Source organism: Cynoglossus semilaevis, chromosome 14, assembly GCF_000523025.1.
Source record: "Cynoglossus semilaevis isolate Cse_v1.0 chromosome 14, Cse_v1.0, whole genome shotgun sequence".
Classification (NCBI taxonomy): Eukaryota; Metazoa; Chordata; class Actinopteri; order Pleuronectiformes; family Cynoglossidae; genus Cynoglossus; species Cynoglossus semilaevis.
The window spans coordinates 21,613,197-21,636,192 of NC_024320.1; the positions used below are offsets into that span (position 1 = coordinate 21,613,197).

Below are 22,996 nucleotides of genomic sequence, written 5' to 3' on the forward strand. Positions count from 1 at the left end.
AGTTGACACGGAACACGGCTGGTTCCTTTATGCTTTGGAGAGCCTGGGTGGTCCCACTCCAAACAACCACTCACAAAAAGTAAAGGTTCGAAAGTATAGGCTTAATTAGAACTAAATAAACAAACAATTCTAAATTAAGAAGAGAAAACGTCATTGGTTCAAAATGTTTAAATATAACCTGTTACAGTACAACTGTGTACTTCCAAGTGAAGTAAAACTCCATCCAACATTCCTGCATTTAATTCTGGAGTTTTCCACAGTTTGACTTTGTATTGTGTTTGTCAGTTTTAGGGCCTTTTTATCCAGGTGTCTGTTTGCAGTGACAGAAAAATATCCCACAATGCTCACTCTTTGAACAACACCATGTGTTCATCGGCTCAATATTTTTATTTTGTATTATCACAGCAGCCAAAGTTTAACGGCATGACGGAGACGGGCAGTGAATGTCTTGTCATCAACAAACAAGTCTTAAATTATGTACATAATCTTTGAATCAGTTACATATGGGGAGCACATGTTGGCTAATGTCTTACTTACACCATGTTAAGTCATGACCCGGCTATTATAATAAAAAACCTTTAATGTCCTAGAAACAGATGGTTACTTTTTTACTTTTTTACTCTTTACAGTCTATCTAACATTTTTTTAAGCATCAAATGAACCTTAAAATAGGTCTGTGGTCCAATCAATTTTCTGCTCATTGTTCTAATGAGTTTAACCATTACTTCTCTGAACTAAAGTAATGGTTAAACTGTTGACAGATGTTCAACTACAGTATATGTACTGACAAAGTATTGAGTTCCCTCTTTGGAAATACACTTATAGGCTAATTAAACCTTGATTGCAAGTGCAACATCCGCAGTGATAATTCTTAAATAATGCTCTCATTAACTACTTCAATAATCAGTTAATAATACTTTAAGATTAACATTTTGTTTAAATCAGAAAGATCAACAGATGAAAAACATTCAGACTTTTTTTCATTTTCCTTTTTTTAAAATGTTGGTGTATAAGAAAGAAAATTTTTTTACTTAAGTTTTACAAACACTTCCAAAACTCCATCCATAGGGGAACCATCCAAAACAGGAAGTCCAGATACAATTTTTTTTCTTCCAACACACCAAGTAATTTTTCTGCAGCACCCTCTGTAAAAAGGGATATTGTCGATCCCCTCCAAAACAGGAAGTCCAGATACAATTTCTTTTTCTTCCAACACACCAACTAATTTTTCTGCAGCACCCTCCATCTGTTAAAAGGGATATTGTCGATCTCTGCAAGTCAACATATTAATTCTATTGGTTCAAAACTTAAATTGAAATTCATACCTAACTGCTTTTTTCAACAATGTAAATACAGTTACAAATCAGAGCAATTAAGAAAACATTGAAAGTAAAACGTCCAGCCCCTGTGGCAACAGTTCAACATCCCCAACTTTGAGAAACCACTGATGTGTGGTGTGATCAGTAATGTCCTAGCTCTCTTTCCTATCTTTAAAGATAGTTTAACTGATCATGATGGAGAAGTCGTTTCATTAAAATATTGTACAGTTGATTTGATTAAGTAATTTTATTTTAAAAAATGTATAAAAACAACATCATGTCAACCTTCTGAAACCATGTGAGTTCTAGTATAAATAGACCAGAGGACGGCTGGGGTCTGACAAACAAACACATACAGTAAACCACAGCCATTCACTGATCACGGTCAGGGATGAATCCATGTCCCAGGAATGACACTAACCAATATAACAGTCATGTTGCCTGGGTCCACAGTGCATGTGGTATGAACCAGACCACGGATGACTCAGCCCAGTGAACACAGGAGGTATTCTAATCCTTTACGGTCCAGGGCTAACAGCAACCACGAACCACAAAAAAATGATTGGCCCGAACTACCACATTACATGTTCCTGTGATTTTAATAGACCCTCTCTTCCTAAAAGTTTTTTTTCTTGGCAGCCTTCCGAGTCCATGTGCCTTAAAGATAAATATTTGATTACTTTTGGTTAAATGAATATGTACACATTATTTCAATCATCAGAAATCCGTAAAAAGACGAAGGAGTTTCACTTTTGGGCAGGACCAGCTCGAGCGCCGAAAGCTGAGCAATTATGTCATCGTCTAATCTAAGGATGAGTGCGAAGGTCCTCTATCTAGATATTGTTTTCAGATACAAAGACAAGATAAGTACCAACAGCTACGTGCCTTAAGGTACCTCGAATATCATAGTGGCATGGAATAAAAATAGTCGGAGCAGGTATGTTGGCCTTTTAATGCCCTTTACGGCAATCACGTACTAACACACACACACACACACACACATTTCCACTTGTGAAAACTCCCTTCTCCTTCCCGGCTATAGCTTTCATGATGTAACTGATAGTGCCAACAAATAAACACTGAGTGCATTCACCTTGGTTTTGACATTGAGATTACAATTACATAACAGGAAGCACTCAGAACAGAATAACAGAGTGCGGCAGACAGTTGTCTTCAAAAGGGCAGAGCTCACTGAAGGGAGACAAGCTGCCTAATTCTAATCCTGTTTGACAAGGAGCCTGTCAGTATCATTGACATACTTGAGGGGGAATGAAGGGGTGGTGAGGGGCTTCACCAAAAAAAGGACACTAACACACACAACTCCACAGCATACTCTGATTTAAATTCATGCAATACTCAGTTTGACAACGGCTCACCTTTGCACCGTTGACGTGAGACTGTAGTAATCTATGGTCTGAAGCTGGACCCATCAACACACAGGCATTTTTAAATAGCCTTTCCAGCAGCCCCCGACCACCACCCCCCCACTTCTCCTGAGCTCAGGACTCAACAGATAAACCCCACTTGGAATTTATGTGGCCCAAAGTCCCAGATAGTTATTACAGAGCCACTGTGGTATTCTCAAGTTTCTTTCTAATGGTCTGTTTAAGGACAGCTTCATATGCGACCGCCGTCCACATGGTACATAATGTCCCGCACACCGTGTCTCACATCAGGACAAATCCAGAGTGAAAGCACAGGACGTTCAGCACGTCTCCTCATTTGAACGACGGCAGTTATCAACAGCAGTTGGTTTGAGTACAGCAAAAACTTAATTTAATTTTTTAGATTAAACACAAACAACAGCTAGAGTCAAAAGTGTATTTAATCCCTTTGTTGACCCTGAGGTCATTCTGACCCCAAACATTTTGTAGCCATACTATGTTGTTAACAAGGCTTACTGACCCCAAATGGGCTAAAATGGGCTTACTGATTTTGTAACCCTTAATAAAAAATAAAAAACTTAAAGGTTGTTCTGTTGAAAAAAGACTTTGACTAGACATGATCGAGGAATTGTGGGAGTCTAAGCCACAATGCTGCCAGAGGAATTTCAAATGAGCATCACATCAGCCATTATGTGAAGAATTTTTTTAATTGAGGGCTGTTTTGGTTATGGGTCAGTTACGCAACATTTACGACAATGGTCGCAGTCATAGTCTCCATGAGCGATGGACCAAGACTGCGTGGATCTGAACATGAGGGGCCACAATCTGACGGGGTCTAAATCCAGCAACGAGTGTCACACAGGAAAAGAATGGCACACGTGCCTCGCCAGTGAGTGGGCAAACAGCATAGTGAGCATGAGTGGCATACCCCGGAGGTGACTGCACTGAAGCAGCGGGTGTAAGTGGGTCTATTATACTCACCCGTGAGATAGTGAGGGGCAGACAGAAGTCCTTCCCACCTTGCAGTCTGAAGCCCCAGGGGGCAGGGCCAGCCAGGGTGACACTGTAACTGCTCATGATTCACCTGGAGACAGAACAGCACATGGTTTGAGGTTCTATGGTGAAATACAATACAACAGCAGCGTGTAAAGAAAAGAGACAATAATAAAGAATATTGTTAATTTAAGTGAAAAAAAAGCAATTAATCAGTTACAAAACGGATTGTTTGAATCTGCTGGAAAAGCTTCAGCTCAATGACTACAGTATTAGTCGTGACACCAATAGTTTTAAATTGCAAATACACTGAAAGGCAGTGTTGTCCAGGTGGCGCAGCTCTGTGGGAACGAGGGTGACAACAAAGAACGCAAACACAATATTGAATTTTGTGAAGTATGTGGAAATCCTTCCATGGGACCCGGAATTCTTGGAAGCGTCCCTGAATAGGTCTCAACAAAAAAGTGACGTTCTGTGGAGTAAAGGCCTCATCTGTCTACAATACTATCAAACTGAGAATCATTAGGATATTCACCATTCACTAAGGCATTTTAAATATTTAGTTAAAATGTACTCAATTGTTTGTCTTCATCCCTGATGTTAAAATTCCTCCAAACTGCTGACATTGTTGACCTACTTAAATAAACGACCCGTGAGGACAAAGAGACACCGACTGATGTGTAGCTGGTTGTGGTGTAAAGTCCTTTACAAAGTATCGGTCTGCCGGATCGGCACGTTTTCGATCACAGCACAAGTACAGGAATAAAGTATGTATCAGGCCTGATTCTGATGGTATCGGTTCTTCTCTAGTACGTGGTTCTGTGAACAGTACTAATTAATGTCCATTTTTTTGATCAAACAAAACATCACCAAATAAGTCGAGCATTTCTGCTCCACAGCTCACATCAGTGCCATCACGCTGGAGCTATTTAAACTCAAGTACGGCCTTCTGTTAATAGTCTTCTTCTTGAGATGCCGACACCGTGATGACAGCTTTAGTACACATCCTACACAGTAATATTCACACGGTGTACTCGCATGTAAACAGTAAATCATCTGGAGTGTTTACCAGATACTCTGGACAAGCAAACACAGACATAAGAGATAAGTTGTAACGAGGTGTGGACTGCAGGATTTAACACGTACCACGCCGTACAGGAAACCACCATCAACAGAAGGCTGAGTGAAGCTGGTTGAATTAATACAGCTCAATATTAAAATTATTTTAGAATAACTATTTGTGCTGTAATATGAGTAACGTAATCTAGAATGATAAATGTTTCTGGTATAAATACAGCGGTAATGACTTGCCTAACTGTCCCAACACGTTAAAGTGGAAGGCAAAAACACAATATATACTGAACCCCCGCACCCTCAAAAAAATCAGTAAGTAAATAGTTTTCATTTTCACAGTGAGGTTTCTTCTCATGAGTCATCCTGAGCCAGGCTCATCAAATGCAGACAATTCAGAACTTTCTTTTTGGACTGAAGCCTTGTTATAGGTCAGCACACGTGCAGTCATACAGATCATGTTGGACTTTGCACCGACAACCATGGTGATGTGTTGCTGCCCAGCAAACAGTAGGGGCAGAGTAAGGATGATTAACATGCTGACTGTTTGAGACACTTCCAGAGTTTAGCCATTTATTTAGTGAAGAGTTCTATTGTCACTATTTTAAGCTCCAGGACATGGAAGTCCAGTTGACTGTTCCCATCCAACCACATCCCTTCGATAGCTCAGCTGGTAGAGCGGAGGACTGTAGTGGCTACATCGTCATCCTTAGGTCGCTGGTTCAACTCCGGCTCGAAGGAATACACTTTTTTCCCCATGTCTGCAATATCAGGATGTTAAGGTGGAAAATAATCTTAGTTTCTACCATTGCGCAATAATTTCTGCACTGCATGTTTGGAGCATGCTTGAACGTCAATAAGAAAAGGACACGATTGACATTTCAAAGGTCCATCTCTGTCAGAAGATTTCAGTTTAGTGGGTGTAATGTTGCAAACAGAATCTCCTGAGGTCAATGATTAAAGAATTGTATCCTTCGATAGCTCAGCTGGTAGAGCGGAGGACTGTAGTGGTAACATAGTCATCCTTAGGTCGCTGGTTCAACTCCGGCTCGAAGGAAAATATTTTTAAAAAATTTAAATACTGTGTAATCCCAGTGTCTACATGCGAGTGACAAAGCTGTCAAATATCCCTTCAGGGACTCATCACCTAGTCACTTGTTCTAGACACAAATCAAACCCGTGGGTAGGTATGCACGCTATATCCTTGTCACGCCTGCAAGGGAACAGACCATAAAAGTGTGTGAGAAGGTGGGGAGAAGAAACAAAATCACGTGTGATGAACCACCTGAGGGCAAAATGTAATAAAAATTTAAAAAAAAAACCTCTGTTCACTTTTACAATTAGTCACATGCAACAAACAACTTTCTATTAAAATAGTAACCAAATGAAAACAGCTTCCTCATCCCCTCCCCCCTGTTAAAGGTGGCCCCAGGACTTGAACCAAAGGATCAGTTTTTAGGCAACATTTTCCATACATTGCCACAACAAAGTGCAACCTTTGTATTAAATGCCAACTCAACAGCACTGCCTGAGAAACAGCACCGTATTATGACGGTAGTTTACAACATGTTCATAAAACACTTTGAGGTTTCATTGGAGGTGGGAGTGGAGCAGCAGCAACGGAGTCAAGGAAGCTTTTGTCTGTTCCACACGGAAAAAAAAAAAAGGAACACAACCATTACTGTAGACTTTGTTTTCCTACGTAAATACATGCGAGTTATAGGTATATATTTGTATGTGTATGTGCATATTGGCAAAATCCTAAATTTCCTGTAGTTTAGTTTATTTATAAGGGGACAGTGCAATTCCATAAAACAGATGATTACACATGGTTAAAAAAGCCAGAGTTACCCAGAAGCCTAGTTTTCATCTGTAGGGAACTCCCAAAGGGTTTATAAAATTCTATCTATCTAAAAATAACAACAATAACGATACATATCACGACACAGGAGCAACGATACGATATATTGCGATTCTATATGCATAATAATAAACATTGAGTTTTTAAGCAACTTAACTGTAGTAACACTGAAAATATTGAGATATGTATATATGTATGTATATATTTATACATATAAAGATATATATACATGTACAAATATATATCTGTAATTGAGTGACATGGGGCACAACAAACTGTATACCCCAAGGTGCAAACTACCAAATACCCTTAAAAAATACATAGCATTCTATTGTTCTTTCATAATAGTGTTGCTTGTCCACGACACATTCCCGCAGTGTTGGATTTCACAGCTAACCAGGACATCTTGCGTAAGTTGCACAGCATGGTTAAAAACCCAGCTTGTGGAAATTTGACTCACGCCTCCCTCAACCTGCATCGCAACACAATAACAATATTCCTAATAAGGACAAACATTAAAGCTCATCTCGTGTCACTGCTTGCTTTGCAGTCTTCACCAGTATCAAGCGTAGACATGAGCAGACACACCTTTCTGTGAGGTGTTTTTTCTTTTTTTACACAAAAGAAAACAGCTGGCCTTTGCGAAAAACGCGTTATCAGCAGCAACAGAATCAAATCCTGTTCCAAGCTATTTACAGCCCAGACTTTAGTATTTTCCAAGTGGGCCTTATCTGAAAAGTTCCTGTTATAACGATGATGGATTGTGCCAAATACTTCAGCACTTTCACACCAAAAACCAAGATTAAACACAATAATAAGAACTGTACTTCTCATCAGGATTTTACTGGTTCTAACACACACACACGTGCCTGCAGCGAATGGTGAAGTGACGGGCGTTTTAATCTGGTTTTAGATTTAGAATGACCAAATCTGCCACATAAATAAAAGTACCTAGTTAAGTGTGGTAAGTTATTGGTCTCACTCTTCATAATGTCACCTAAACCAGGGGTGTCAAACTCATTTTGGGTCAGGGGACCAGTACAATCATAACATAGTTACCTAATAATAACACAAAGTCTGTCTCTTTCACCCTTTGTTTTCATGCAGAAAAGTACATCGATAAAACATTTCCCCAAACAAGGGGGCCAGATCGAAACCCCAAGTGGGCTGGTTTTGGCCTGTGGGCCGTATGTTTGACAACCATGATCTAAACAGTCCTATAAAAGGTCAACAGAGAGTTCAACACAGAGTGCGTACGTCATGCTTAGTGCTTACATTGCTCAGGAGACAACGGTGACATCATCACCAATAGCACATGTTGACTCACAAAGGGAGGGAGTTTAACAGTCCAGTACTGACGTAGTAAATAGCCGTCTTTAGAAAATGCCACCACCAGTGCACCTAGCTGTCATTACTACAATGAGCGACGAAAGATTTGAAGTTCTCGCTGACGTTAACAGACACTTCATTACTGTCTGTACACAGCAAAAGGTGAAGACATATTTTTAAGGCAGGGTAGTTTCGATTTAAAAAAAAAAACAAAACAAAAAAAACAATACCTGCAGGCCTGTAATTGTTTTCTTGAGGAATAGTTCAGAAGTCTTACATCACTGAAAAACTTTCTACAGAAGGTTTCGGTGTGTTCATCACTCACTGAGTACTGCCAATGAAAACACAGAGCATTGGTATCGCTGTTAACCCTGAAGGTAGCTCTGTTAGCGCTGAAGGTAGCTCTGTTAGCGCTGAAGTTGCCAAAAGTACAAAAAGTACTGCAATTGCTAAGTAGCTAAGTTAAATAAAACGAACAAAAAACAAACAGGTCTAAATAATTAAGTTAGCCTTACAAGCTAAAGGCAAATGGTAATAGTAGATATTGCAATAGCTACCATTATAGATCCATGAACAATCAGTTTCATCAATGGATAAAAGAGATTTTAGAGATTATATGAATCTGATTTTGAAACCAAAATATTTACACACGAGTGTATACTAGCTAGCTAAACACCATTTATGTCAATTGCGTAAAATAATAAAAATACTTTATTTAAATTTTAAAAGTCCATCTGACTGATATATTATTCAATATCTTCATCTTCCTATATATCTTCCTAACCCTAACCCTCCATCTGACTGATATATTATTCAATATATTCATCGAGACAGTCTAGTTATTCAGGCAACTTTACTGTAACTATATTTGGTGAACAATTTCTTTATGAAGAGGTAAATCAAAAAATACTTGTTTGAAAAAAACACCTAAAATTTAAATATATGTAGATAACACTAAGTAATAGTTACAATCCTGCAAAATATATCAGATACTTTATGTTTAAATTCTTGAACCCATTTGTGGGCCACAACCCAGAGTTTGGAAACAGGTAGCCTACAACAACAGATCAACCATCAACACAAATAACGACATCTTAGGCCTGGAGTTTGTTTTAAAAGTCTAAAACTGCACGGTTTGTAACTTTAAATTCACACTGAACCCTGGCTGTAAGACTACACGATGTTGTGGTTTCAGTTGTAGTCATGTCTCTGGAGAATAATTACTTAATTTCTTCACTTGCACCACCCTGTTGTGCTAGTTTCCTCTCATGAAAACTGATGGAACACGATTTGTCTCTGCTTGCCTCAGTGGGTGTGACATGAAACACATGTCGCTCTTTATTTCAGCTTGTTTTATGTTTTATTTTTTCACGGTTCACAGAAAAGTTAAACAAAACTTAAAAGTCACTACGGCCTCAGTCAAACAAGGACAAAGGGACGAACTATTTCCGGCAGGTTTCACTCGAAATTGCACCTTGATATGTGCTTCGCCACAGAGAATTCGCCAAAATGAACAGTGTAAAACTTCACCGAAATGGTGGAATTATTCCTGAAATTCTCCGTCAGGTATTGTGTGTTCGGTGCTGAGCTCACCTTGAGTTAATGGAGCCGGGTCTGAAGTTCGTAGAGAGGGAGAGTGAACGGTGACTGTGCTCCGCCGCTTGTCAGTTTTAAAGTGAAGTGAACTGGACTGAAACTTCCGCATATGAGCCTGGCCGGCGCGCGCGCGTGCATATTTACACACGAGTGTATACTAGCTAGCTAAACACCATTTATGTCAATTGCGTAAAATAATAAAAATACTTTATTTAAATTTTAAAAGTCCATCTGACTGATATATTATTCAATATCTTCATCTTCCTATATATCTTCCTAACCCTAACCCTTATTCAGGCAACTTTACTGTAACTATATTTGGTGAACAATTTCTTTATGAAGAGGTAAATCAAAAAATACTTGTTTGAAAAAAACACCTAAAATTTAAATATATGTAGATAACACTAAGTAATAGTTACAATCCTGCAAAATATATCAGATACTTTATGTTTAAATTCTTGAATCCATTTGTGGGCCACAACCCAGAGTTTGGAAACAGGTAGCCTACAACAACAGATCAACCATCAACACAAATAACGACATCTTAGGCCTGGAGTTTGTTTTAAAAGTCTAAAACTGCACGGTTTGTAACTTTAAATTCACACTGAACCCTGGCTGTAAGACTACACGATGTTGTGGTTTCAGTTGTAGTCATGTCTCTGGAGAATAATTACTTAATTTCTTCACTTGCACCACCCTGTTGTGCTAGTTTCCTCTCATGAAAACTGATGGAACACGATTTGTCTCTGCTTGCCTCAGTGGGTGTGACATGAAACACATGTCGCTCTTTATTTCAGCTTGTTTTATGTTTTATTTTTTCACGGTTCACAGAAAAGTTAAACAAAACTTAAAAGTCACTACGGCCTCAGTCAAACAAGGACAAAGGGACGAACTATTTCCGGCAGGTTTCACTCGAAATTGCACCTTGATATGTGCTTCGCCACAGAGAATTCGCCAAAATGAACAGTGTAAAACTTCACCGAAATGGTGGAATTATTCCTGAAATTCTCCGTCAGGTATTGTGTGTTCGGTGCTGAGCTCACCTTGAGTTAATGGAGCCGGGTCTGAAGTTCGTAGAGAGGGAGAGTGAACGGTGACTGTGCTCCGCCGCTTGTCAGTTTTAAAGTGAAGTGAACTGGACTGAAACTTCCGCATATGAGCCTGGCCGGCGCGCGCGCGTGCACGCGTGTGTATGTGTGTGTGTTTGTGGAAGTGGGAGTGGGAGTGGAGGAGGCTTCAGTCTTAACCGCAGTGTGAAAGGGTTTGCGAGACGAGGGAGGTGAAAGAGAAGGCAGAAGCACCACTGCAGGCAGGGGCTTGTCAAACATGTGCCGGTGCAGGTGAATGGTGGACCGGGGGAACACGTATTCAGACGTCCCGATTTATTAAAAAGTCATTTCCGGGAGATAAAACACAAACACAAACAAACAGATGGAAGATCCAAGTTTCATTACAATGAAATATGAAAATCAGCGGTTCTCAAAGTATGGTTGGTGTCGTGCTGGTGTACTGCAAACTGTGTCTTGGGTTGTAACGTTGGGTTTTACTTGTAGAGACTCGTATTTTTTGGAGGTGGTACACAGTTTAAAAAGTTTTTAAAAACACTGATGTAGACTGTTTTTTTATGTCATTTATTTACTTATGTAGTTAACCACTGTTTTTCCACTTTTTCAATCTTTTAAACTGCCAAGCACAAAACAAAAATCATTACTGTAGACCATATATGTCAAACCCAAGGCCCTCGGGCCGAATATGGCCCATTACATTCTTATATGTGGCCTGCCAGAGCTTGATATGCATAGGGTTGTCTTCAAATAAAGTTAGTTTTTACTAAAGTTTCTGTGTAAAACAGGATGCATGATCAATAATTCACAATTCCAATTCCAGTCAGGCATATATTTACGTACATTTACTATAAACTACATCTCCCATAACACACGTCCATTTGATCACCTTATCCTTCCGAAACACTGAACTGTTCGACACATGCCAACACAGAGTGTGTTTCAAACGCTGGATCTTTGAGTGATTGACTGTGACACCTTTATAAACAGTACATTGTGCAACACTGACATTGTTTTTATCCTTGTTACACTCTGGTGAAAGCTGAGGTGAAGTGGGTTTGTAGTTTGTTTTATGGGCCAGTCTCTGCCCACTGGGACTCTCCTGGACACACTGAGTAAACAGAGTGAAGTCAAACACAGATGAAAACCGATTGGTCTCGTGAGTGAAAGCAGCCAATCAGGAGGCTCTATGTCGTGCAGGCGCTGCATTAACAGGCACACCGGGAAAGTTTCCGTCTCTTTTCCTCTCTGTCGTACGCCAGCTACCGTCAAATGCACACTCTCTCTGCTTCCTGTTTCTGCTAATATTAGCTGGCTGTAGATTCTAGGTAATTTTACAAAATTTGAAACGTTCACTAAAAAAATATTTTGAAATTCCCCCAAATGAATGAATTAGTTGAGTAAACTAAAACAAAATTCAATACTTATAATGATTGCTAAAGGCATGTATTTCAACACTAGAATCTTTTTTTTCCACTTCCAAAAAAGGATTCTCCCTGTTGGACACATGAATCATATGTAAAAAAAAAAAAGAAAAAAGGATATTGTTATTCTATCTTCTGCTGGCCTTTGTAATAGCCCAGTCAAAGACTATAGGACAACTAGCCTTCTTACTATCTTGGGTTTAAAAGTTCAAAAACAAGAACTATTGATGTCGTAGGAGAACAAACTTCTTTTAAATGTACAATTTTTTTTACAGTGGAGTTCAGGGTGTGTGTGTGAAAGAACGAACGTCATGCTCATTTCACATCGTTTCACGAAACAGCAGTGACATCAACAGCCACGGGAGATGTTGACTCACACATGGGAGACGGTTTTCGCAGTACTGTCACAGTATGCAACAGTACGTTGAGTAACTGCCACGCCAAATGAACTTAACTGTCAATACTATAACTGGTGGTGACAAAGGTTTGTTTCTTTTGTCGCCCATAGCAATTTTTGTTTTGTATTAATTTTAAAAATTATAATCTTATTCCTGTAATTATATCATTAAATTGTGTGTCTAAGTAGGAGAACAGATAGATTCACTTTTATATTGTCATTAACACAATTAACATCTTTCAAGGAAGATCTTCAACTAGCAATTGAGAAGTGTTTTTAGGGACATTATAAGTTGACTCATTTGTTTTACGTAGACATTTATTTAAAGTAAAACACAAAGGTGAGAGTGTGAGGATTTGGAAGGAAATTACCTCAAGCATTCAGCTGGTCATGGTCCTGAAGATTGATTTGTCCTCCAATACATCAATGACCTGAAGCATAATTATGAAACTGTTTTCAGAAATGTTATTGATTGTCCTGAAAAAGCCCCAGACATAATGGAAATCTTATAGATTGTGGAGGCTGCTGAGAACCAGTGTTTTGCTAAGAGACCTCTTGGACTTGAATGAACTGAATATCATGAGAGATTTGTTTGGTCCGAGACACTTTAAAGCTAACTAACTAAAACTGGTTTGAAAAGATTCAGATTTTCACATTTCTAGTCCTTTTATTGGTCTTCAAAGATATATTTTTTACTATTTTTTATTATTACTTTTATTAGCTGTATTATATTACTGGAAACACCTTCAGTTCCTTTTTTTTCTAGAGCGGGAGTTACTGGAAACACCTTCAGTTCCTTTTTTTCTGTAGCGGAAGTTCAACGATTCCTGATATTTTTCTGTCACTGCAACAACACCTGGTTTTACGCTAAATGACAGCCTATGCTGATTCTATCTGTAATGTGAAAACCTGTTGGATTCCTTTTTTCTTTATGTCTTATTTAAAGTGACTTTAACAGTTCCTTTAACAGTATTTCATCTACATAGAGATAGTAAAACTGTCATTAGTGTCATTTTGGCAGTACATATTGTGCTTTACTCAAGGAAGTATTTGTGTAATATTTTGAAAGAAGCATCTGAACACGTGGCAGAGACTGATAGGACATTCTTTCTAGTCTCTGTTACAGGTCAGTTAGTTAGCTGTGGTTAACCTTTAAAATCAACGTAGTTCAAGTCTGTAATGGGAGATGAAGATAAAACCATGTGCCTTAAACACGCCTATACCACAATCTTTTTTGTAAAAGTAAAAAATAACAATAATGTGAATAACATTCTTCAGTTTGAGGGCGTGACTCTATCCGAAACACCTGTTTTGCTCCTGTTAAAACAGGTCCAAATGTCTGTTGTTGTTTAAAGTTCAAAATCATAAACTCCAACTTCCCCTTTCTCATTACATGCAATTTTCGTGCGTCGTAATCGCTGCTTTACGGCTTTGTTAATTTATTTGGTTTTAATGTGGTTTTCTAGAACAAGACTCAGCGTTCACGTCCCCCTGTCCCTTGTGCGGTGTCTAATGCCCTCTAGTGGCCAGAAAAGAGATGTGCCCTGCTGTATTCTTTGGATTTAAAGCAGCCATAACAATGGTTAGCCCGAGGATATGAAGAGGATTATGACTAACACGTCCTTTCTCTACAAATGGGCAGGTAAATATATAAACCGCTGTCACTCAACTTGTCCTGTGATCTGTCTAACAAGACGTATATTTATAGCCCGAGGCTGAAAAGCTTTTAGGACGCTAAAACAAGTTCATCAAAATAAAAGTTTTCACTTTAAAACTTAAATATATTGTTTATAAGAACGCTTTGATTCTGAAATGGGAGTATTTCTGTACTATTACAACATAGTATTACAGTATAGTATTATTCAATTTAGTAATACAACACGATAGGGTCAGGGAGAAGATTCCGTGTAATTTTTAAAAGTTAAAAAACTACAGGTGTCTTATACAGTAGTGGTCGCATTCTGAGTAAAATACACATCAACGTGTTATAATCACGTGTCTTTTGTCAATGTAATTTTTAAAAGAACAATTGCACAATATTTTACCATCGGTATTATGATAATTATCGCTGGTCTGGAAACATTACATTATATAGCAGGGTGGACAGTACGGCGGCCATTTTGGATTATCAACACAGGAAACAAACGGAAGAAGTTTTTTTTGTCGTAATAAAACTCAAAGATATTTCATTACATGTCACAATGTAAATGGTGAGATATTAAACCATGACATGCATTTCACCACTAGATGTTGCTAAATCTTACACATAAGATTCAGGCAGGATTACTTTACTTTTACTTTTAATTTGTAATTGTTAACTTGTTGAATGAACATTTGAGTCAAAAGATAGCAGTAGCTATTTTTTATTTAACTCCCTCTCCGCCCTCCACAAAAACAGGTGTCTATGCTTGAAGGCGGCCATTTTGTTAGCCATCAGAGCAAACAACTTTGATTAAAACATCATATTAAACAGAATATATTTTTTAGTGTTGCTTAACTTTACTTATCTTATCCTTGCTCAAAAATTATACTGTAATAATATGTTTTTATGATTATGCTTTTACTGCAAAGATTTAAATGCTGTTTTTATTAAATTAGAGGGAGCTCCTTTTTTATTAAACAGGAGCAGGTCTTTGAGAGTGGCCATTTTGAATCACTTTGTTCTACTGTAGCTTATCTGTTTTGCATGTCATGAAGAACTCATGTTAAACAATGTATTTAAAAACAAAATACTTTTAAAACCAGTGTTGCTTTCATCATCTATCTATCTATCTATCTATCTATCTATCTATCTATCTATCTATCTATCTATCTATCTATCTATCTATCTATCTATCTATCTATCTATTTTTGTTGAATAAACATATAGATCTATTTATTAACAATATAACCAATCACAGTCCTGAGCGACCGGTTGGTGACTCTTTACTGTTTGTGTTGATCCTAACAGATAGGGTTAGGTTTTATGTGTGCCATGTCAATGTGTGGCTTCAGGCCAGGAACCACGGGAGAAAATTGTTCATTTGCTATTGACCTGCTGAAATGTCCTGGAACTTTACGTAAGGCTGCAGCACATGCTCTCAGACAAATTGCTCATTGAGTAAATGATCAAAGACCGTGCAGACACACTTTTCTGGCTGTTTGGAGTTAAAAGAGAATATATTTAGCAACTGTTCTATGGGGTTGTATGAACCCACTGACTACTGGGACAATGAAGCACACAGTTACACCACAGTTACATAATCGTCAGACAGGGCTGTGGTCTGGACGTAATCGTGATGACCTGCTTTAGATCTTTTGTGGCTGTTTTATTGAATGTAATTCTCTCCTTGTCTACCCCACTGTTTAATCTTTATTCACAATGTGAAAGAACTGATGACAATGATGTCTGGTAAAAATGAAAAAAAAGAAAAAACATCAGAAAAGAATAAATAAAATCCAATCCCCATAAGGTGTGTATATTTGCAAAAAATAAAAAAATAGTCCTCTTGTTTCACAGTGCATTTAAATGTACAGGCTGTCATTGCCCCCCTCCTTAAATGTACAGGCTGTCATTGCCCCCCCTCTCCCTATATATATATATATAGCTGTGGTAAATTCATCAATTACCTATAATTTGTATGAGTACTGGCGTAGATGAAATCACCATGAAAAGGTTGGTTAGTGTACAGTGTGTGTTAACCCATACTTGTTATTTAGACAAATAATTTAATGGAATGGAGTGACGTTGGCCAAAGTAGTACAAATTTGAGATAATTGGCCTGTGATTAGAGCAAATCACATGGACTCTATAGCATTCAATTACCCACAGTGGGGTAAAACTGGCTCTTCAATTTGTGTGTGTATGCGTTTTTGTTCTTGTGTGTGAAGTACCCCACCACCACCTGATGACTGCTGATGGGATTTGCCTCCCTAGAAGTCATTGTGCTGTAAAGGATGAACAACTGGTCCAACCAATGACAAATGTACGTAAGATTTGTTGAAAACACTGTTAAAATTGTAAACAGCAAATGTCTCTGCTCTACACCTTCTATTCATTTGCTCTATAATCGATAAAAGACTGCGAATCCTCATCGACATATTCCACTATTTCAGTGCATTACCTTATCCTCAACTGAATAAGCTGATTCACTACAGTCTTCATAGGTCATTCTGTCTGTAATTACTTAATGATGTCACCTCACATGTCCTTTTATAACATATTTCTAACAAAGTGTGTTTCTTTTGTGCACATTGTTGTTTTTATATCCCTTGCCCCTTGTGAATATCTCCTTTACTTTCTGGTCATTTTCCACCGTGAGTCAGAGAGAAGTGAAATTCTCACGGTGCCGTATGTCCTGTATGTTATGGCATATTTGACAATAAAGTTGACTTTGACTTGGAAAAAAAAAAGGATTACAGGGCGTATCTAATGATAAAACGGTATCTGACCAGTCATTGTGTGGAGGTTTTTTCCAAGGACTTTCTTTCTCATAAAAAATATAACACACTCTTCCCGAACAACTACAGTGAATAAAATACTGGATTATATGATGCATATTTACTAAAGTGCCCAAAGTCATCGTACAACACGAGAGTCAACAGCTTACAAAACGTCATCTCGTCACAGGTTCTGTACGGAGCTGTCGCACACAACTGGAATAAAGGGTTCTTCAAACATTCATGTAAACATTTCTCTTTCCTTCTGTACTCCGTCACAAACACACACTCACATTGATAAATAAACATTTCAGCACCCGCTCAGGCTTCAACAATTCCAAGGGCGATCAACACTTCTCTGAGCAGGTGGTGATGTAACCTGGGGTTTGATGCTGGTATTAAAGTGCAGACAGTTGAACATTTTGGTCCCTGCTTTTTGCTTATCCTTCTGGTTTACATCCTCAGTCCAGTTTTCCATGACCTCACCTTTACTTGTCCCAGGTCGAGGGCATGACCTCATCGAGTGACTCAAGCAGTGTGTTGCGTCCCTGTGTTCAGGGAGACCTGCCTTGTGATTGAAGGTCAGCACTACATGTGGAAGGAACAGATGTCAAATAAACAGTTCTTCTGTTTTTTACAAAGTCACTTGATGTTGTGATGATTACGTACCTTATTTTCTGAGGAATTCTGGCTGTGACCCTTCTTTTCTTCGCTCTGTTTACTAATCAATAAGTTCAGCTCCTTTTCCTTTGGAGCTCCAATAGAATAGCTTGATGTTAAACGTCGGCTCTGGTTAATGGGGTCCAGCTCCACGTCACTCCAAATGTGCTGCAAGGTCAGTGCACATGTAGGTTAATTCACATGTAGGTTTCGTAACCACCTTCATTTAAGATGGACAGTCACAAGAAAATGTTTAAAAATATTAGGAAGCTGGAATAATTAAATCAGGACTAACAACCGAATAAGGCTTTTAATTTGATTAATCATGATGTAGCTGTAAATTAATCATGATAAATCATGACTAATCGTGATCATAATTACTCAGAATAAATCAAGATTATTAAAACAAAACTTTTTTTATATATGACTGGATGTTTGTGTTTTACTCTTATTTTTAATTGTGTCTAATACGAATGATGTAATTATTAATATGTAAAAAAATTGATTGATTTGAAAAAATTGAGTCTGAAAACATAAATAAATATGTCAATTTTATGCCTAATCTCATTAAAACCTTACTGCCTGTTTTGTGTGACTGTAATTTGATCAAGATTAGCTACAAGCTAATAGAAATACACACGACTTGGCATAAAGGAGCAAAAGTAGAGCAGAAAGGGTTAAATAGAAGCTAAATTTGGCTGAAATACACAATAAAATATAATAAAAGCCACACCTAAACACATTAACTTAATTAAAAAAAATTAATGGCTTTGATAGAGCTAAGTTATACAGAATCATCCTGTAGCAACATAGTTTAGCACAGGTAGCTAGCTAGCCACATTGCAGCAGTAAGACAAGTACGGTATTAAATATTACTTAAAAACTATAGCATGATATCATATACTGTATTTAAATACTAGAACTGTAAATGGGTATCCTTAACAAAACCCAGCAAATATTTAAAAACAGAAAATATTCAGAAATATTTGTCTAAAATGTCTAAAACAAACTCAAAAGCAAAATCAGAATTTAGCCTAACTTAGCTGTTGTATAACAACAGCAGTGAGTGACAGTCAGCTGATGTTATCACAAGGCCTTGACTGAGACTGAATAAGGTGCTTGAGTTTGCCCTGGAAAAGGTCACCATCAGCTGTGAATAACTTCACTGCTGAAGTTGAACCTTTATTTATTAGGTATAATCCATTTATTTGTAGCTCCTTCTTGCAGCACGAAATGTTAAATCCAAGTGAATCATTTTTGCACAGTGGAAAATTCTGAATCCAAAATAAAAGCACGGCTGTTTACTCAAGAAGATTTAATAAAAAGCTCCTGTAGAAATTCCTCTCCTTAAAAGGACTTTTTGTTTTTATATTCCTGATCGCCGACCACAGATCTTGCTGATGTTTTTGGAAAACAGACTCACTGTGTCTGTCGTAGACATGGAGGAAATTCTGTAAAACTTGGTTTTGGAAACAGACGACTGTCTGCTCAGCACCGAGTCCCTGAAGGACGAATCGCTGTGAGACACGGACATGCGGTTTCCTCTGGACGGCTGCTTCAAGAAATGCAGACAGGGGACTTTTGTTGCGAGGGCGTCCCTGTAGAAATAAGAACCCTGGTCAATGTACGTATATTTTTTTAACGTTGCATAATTGGTTTGAGGCCCTCACCTATAATTTCCATGAGTGATGGCGTAGATGAAAGGATTGTAGATGGCCGACGCCTTCGCTATGACGGCAGGAACAGCCTTGGAGTACGGGTTGAGAATGTTACCATATCTGAAGGTGTGAAGAGAAGATTAGATTTCAGCTCCACAAGTGCATCGTTTGAACAATAGTCAAGGGATCGAGCGATTTCGTGGTTTGAGTGGACGCTGACGTTCACGATTTCACCACCACCACCGTTCCATATTTATTGCATAAGGTTGTCTGACAATATCAGCTGACTGATATTACTGGCTTTACTATATAACTTAGAAGGCAGCTCAAATTCAATGTTTGCAAAATAATTTAATTATAGGTATTTTCTTTTTAGAAATTGTTAATATATGGTTTTTCTTTGTTAGGAATAATTCTAATCATTTCAAGGCAAATAGCTTCACACTTACATCAAAATGGCTAAAAAATAACAAAGAATTTGAAAACTGGCCATTGATGTGGTAACATTAAAGTTTGTGTACTGTAATTAATGAACTCTTCCAGTTCAAAGTGTGTCAAAGATGGTTATAAAATGAACATAAAGACATTGAAAAATATTATTTTTGTTTTTCAACCAGAACCACAAAGAAAACAGCCTTCAAACGTCTAACTCAGTTGGTCGTGGTTATTGACCACAGAGGAATAAGAACAGATTATAAACACATGCACCATTGTCCTGTTTGTTTGTTTGTTTGTTTCATAAAGTTAATTTAACAATATGTTTTTTTCAATTCTACCATGAAATATTCTTTTCAAGCGTGACCTGGTTGTATGGCTGTTTCCTTACATCATGCTATACAAATTCTTTACAAGGTGGAATGTGGGTCATGGCCAGTGTTGGAAATGAAGTCCCCGCCCACGTCATCCAGGTTCTAAGCTGATGCTGTAAGACCATATATTAAAAAGGCAAGGGCGATATCAGAGGTCAAGGAGGTCGTGGCTGCTGTACTGTGTATTTACCCAGCCCAGGCGATGAGAGTGACGCATGCATACGGCGACCAGGAGAGCACGAACACTATAATGACCACAAAGGCGATCTTGGCCAGCTTCCACTCCGTCTTGATGGACTGCTGTCGAACCAGACTGGACTTCCTCACCTGAGAGCCCAACATCCGCACGTCTCTGTCAGAACAGAACAGAACAGAACAGAACAGAGGGCAGGAACGGTCAGTGCACGAGCCTGGGCGGAGTATTCAAATGAGGAAATCCTACAATAATAATGATGTCATCATCAGCATAGATCTACACCAGAGCAGTGGTCTGTAAGGATTCACTGACTGTGTGAAGTCTCCAATTAGGCACTGACAAAGTCCAGTCCATGTGATGCCCAGAACACGTATCCTAGACCAGTGGTTCCCAAACGTTTTTGGCGTCTGCAGTCATGTGATCGCAGTCGTCAATCGCAATGCGCTAGCCAAGATATTTTTATGTGCAGTATTTTAATAAACATATATTATATTCATGTAGTGAAAGAGTACAGTGACTCCATTTGAATTCCAGACGGCCCACTGTGGGGTCATGACCTTAAGGTTGATAAACCCTGACCTAGATATTACGTCACTGTGTCTGACAACAACTACAGTAATCATCATTGATGTTTTTTTTTAAATTTTTAAAAAAAATCTATACAAGGTCAATTAACTGTAGGTGAAATGCAGCCCCAGCCCATCACAGAGTCCATGTTCATGCTGTCCTGCTGTCAACAACAGTCACTCATGACATTATGGCTGAGATTAGCCACAGACCCCTCGTTGATCACTCACCTGCTGGTGTTGCGGATGGCCAGGAACATGCACAGGTAACAGTAGGATATAATTCCCAGAGGAATGAAGAAAACAAAGCAGCACAGCATCAAAGTATAACTCTTATTGGCCGGAGTGGAGGTGACGTAATCCCACGTGCACGACGTCATCAGGCCCTCAGGAATATAAGAGCCTTACGGAAAAGAAACAACAAACAAACAAATGAGGTCATTGAGAGTACGGCTTAATGAAGTATGAAGTACAGTGGAAACCCTAGATACCAGCTTCCCGAAATACGAGTATTCCATGTTACGACTCCGCAGCTATTTCAAGATTTTGTTCCTGATACGAGGAAGTTACCAGTGGTTAACTAAGCTCCGTTTATCCACCCGAATATGAAATCCCGCACATACAGGATCCTACAGATATAATCCTATTCCTACACTAAGTGGTCCTGACACTGTGTGGCGCTGTCTCGCTCACTGTCCCTCTCTGGGCTAGTTTACCAATTTTTATAACAATAATAGAAAATGTTTTCTTAGTAATTATTATTTGTGTTTTTGATGTTCATATGAGGGGGTTTTAATTTAATTAATAGTATATTTCTGGGCTGGAACGAATTAATTGGTTTTTAGTTGTTTTTAATTTGATCTTGATACGAGTGCTGTCGTAGAATGGATTAGACTCGTATCTCGGGGCTCCACTGTGTACAGGAAGCAGATAAATTGTGTACAGCCTACGTAGGTGACTTACTCCAGCCCAAAAGCGGTGCCAGGCTCCAGGCTAGTGAATAGAGCCAGACCAAGGTGATGAAGAGACAAGTGCGTTTCTTCGACGTCCACTGAATGGCCTGCAAAGGTTTGGTGATGACGATGTAGCGTTCAATAGAAATGGCCAGAAGGTTAATCATGGAGGCTATTCCAAACAGAGCTCCACAGAAGGCATACGCTTTACACCCTGTGGAGAAACACCAGGAAAGAATTCAGAACATGGATTCTTATCAAAATACTAGCATCTGCTAAAGGCATAAATGTAAATGTAAACATATTCCATACATGTTTATTAAATCCACGGTGAGTATTTAAAGCAGATTTTAATATTTTTTAACAACAGATTGCCAGTTTAAATTTAACTGCAGCTTTAAGCCCCCCCTCCATGGAATCTGTCAAGAGTGGAGGTGCTAACAAGCTAGGCTAACAAGAATGTCCAGCAGAGTGTAGAGAGAGTATACATACATATATTTTTCATATACAATTAATTAACATACAAATACAGAGTTTTAATCATTATGATATTTGGATCATTTTGATCTAAATGACATCAAAGACATAGATATAAATATTCAAATCACCTGTTTCACCAAAAATCCAGCCTTTGTAAAGAGAGTTGACAAAGAAGATGGGCGACTGTGTGATGGCCATGAGGAAGTCACTGATGGCCAGGTTCATGATGAAGTAGTTTGGAGGCGTCCGCAGGTTCTTGTTACTGCAATACATGATATTTGAAAGTACTTGGATCAATGAGATTGGCATCTAATTTAAAACATCCACAAAAGATTTTTTTTTTAAAAAGAACTCTGTATATATAATGAAGCAGGTCCCTGCTCCAGTGTCCCATCAGTTTGGGGGTCTCCACAGAGTTAAAGACCATCAGATTCAAAGGTCACGACTATCTACTTCCGGGTCACCTGTGTCCTGCAGAACTTCTGTCTGTGTTCGCTGCTTATTTTGCAAATAATCTTCGTGTTTTGGCTGTGATTCTCAAACCACTTCTACTGCTACGACTTCCACTGAACTCTGCGACCGACAAATTCTAGGTCTTCATGCTAATGCTAACACACCTTGACTGGATTACTGTGAACTGAAGACATCTGAGGACTCTGTCCTGTGTGTTCTCCACTGGCATTTATAGTTTGTGACGCCACATGGGAACCACATGTTACACGAGTACTGAAGTGCATTGTTTGTAATTGACAACAGCGCCCCCACATAAAATACTTTCTCCACATTCAGCCACATAATTCAATAATGTGCCTTTTG

At 38.5% G+C, this 22,996-nt stretch overlaps 2 protein-coding genes and 2 non-coding genes across 6 annotated transcripts in view; 2 read left to right on the forward strand and 2 right to left on the reverse strand.

Moving 5' to 3' along the window:
• Window positions 1–10,638, reverse strand: part of pdlim5b (PDZ and LIM domain 5b) — a 38,740-nt gene extending 28,102 nt beyond the window's left edge. For 2 of the 3 annotated variants that reach the window (XM_017039077.2, XM_008325876.3), the window contains exons 1-2: window positions 9,552–9,683; window positions 3,686–3,788 (exon numbers count right to left, since the gene is read on the reverse strand). In XM_017039077.2, coding sequence (XP_016894566.1) covers window positions 3,686–3,781 — 96 coding nt within the window. In that variant the 5' untranslated portion in view covers window positions 3,782–3,788; window positions 9,552–9,683. Of the gene's footprint in view, window positions 1–3,685; window positions 3,789–9,551; window positions 9,684–10,597 lie in introns of those variants that run through there. The other variant, XM_025062326.1, reaches the window with a different exon arrangement.
• On the forward strand, window positions 5,424–5,509 carry trnay-gua (transfer RNA tyrosine (anticodon GUA)). Its single transcript is given in 2 exon segments — window positions 5,424–5,460; window positions 5,474–5,509. It is a non-coding gene; the product is annotated as a tRNA-Tyr (tRNA).
• On the forward strand, window positions 5,740–5,825 carry trnay-gua (transfer RNA tyrosine (anticodon GUA)). Its single transcript is given in 2 exon segments — window positions 5,740–5,776; window positions 5,790–5,825. It is a non-coding gene; the product is annotated as a tRNA-Tyr (tRNA).
• Window positions 10,639–15,991: 5,353 nt separating the features above from the next.
• Window positions 15,992–22,996, reverse strand: part of opn4xa (opsin 4xa) — a 13,597-nt gene continuing 6,592 nt past the window's right edge. The window contains exons 2-8 of the mRNA XM_025062778.1: window positions 22,309–22,442; window positions 21,711–21,914; window positions 20,979–21,150; window positions 20,176–20,337; window positions 19,189–19,296; window positions 18,942–19,116; window positions 15,992–17,686 (exon numbers count right to left, since the gene is read on the reverse strand). Of these exons, the coding sequence (XP_024918546.1) occupies window positions 17,501–17,686; window positions 18,942–19,116; window positions 19,189–19,296; window positions 20,176–20,337; window positions 20,979–21,150; window positions 21,711–21,914; window positions 22,309–22,442 (1,141 nt within the window). The 3' untranslated portion in view covers window positions 15,992–17,500. The remainder of the gene's footprint in view (window positions 17,687–18,941; window positions 19,117–19,188; window positions 19,297–20,175; window positions 20,338–20,978; window positions 21,151–21,710; window positions 21,915–22,308; window positions 22,443–22,996) is intronic.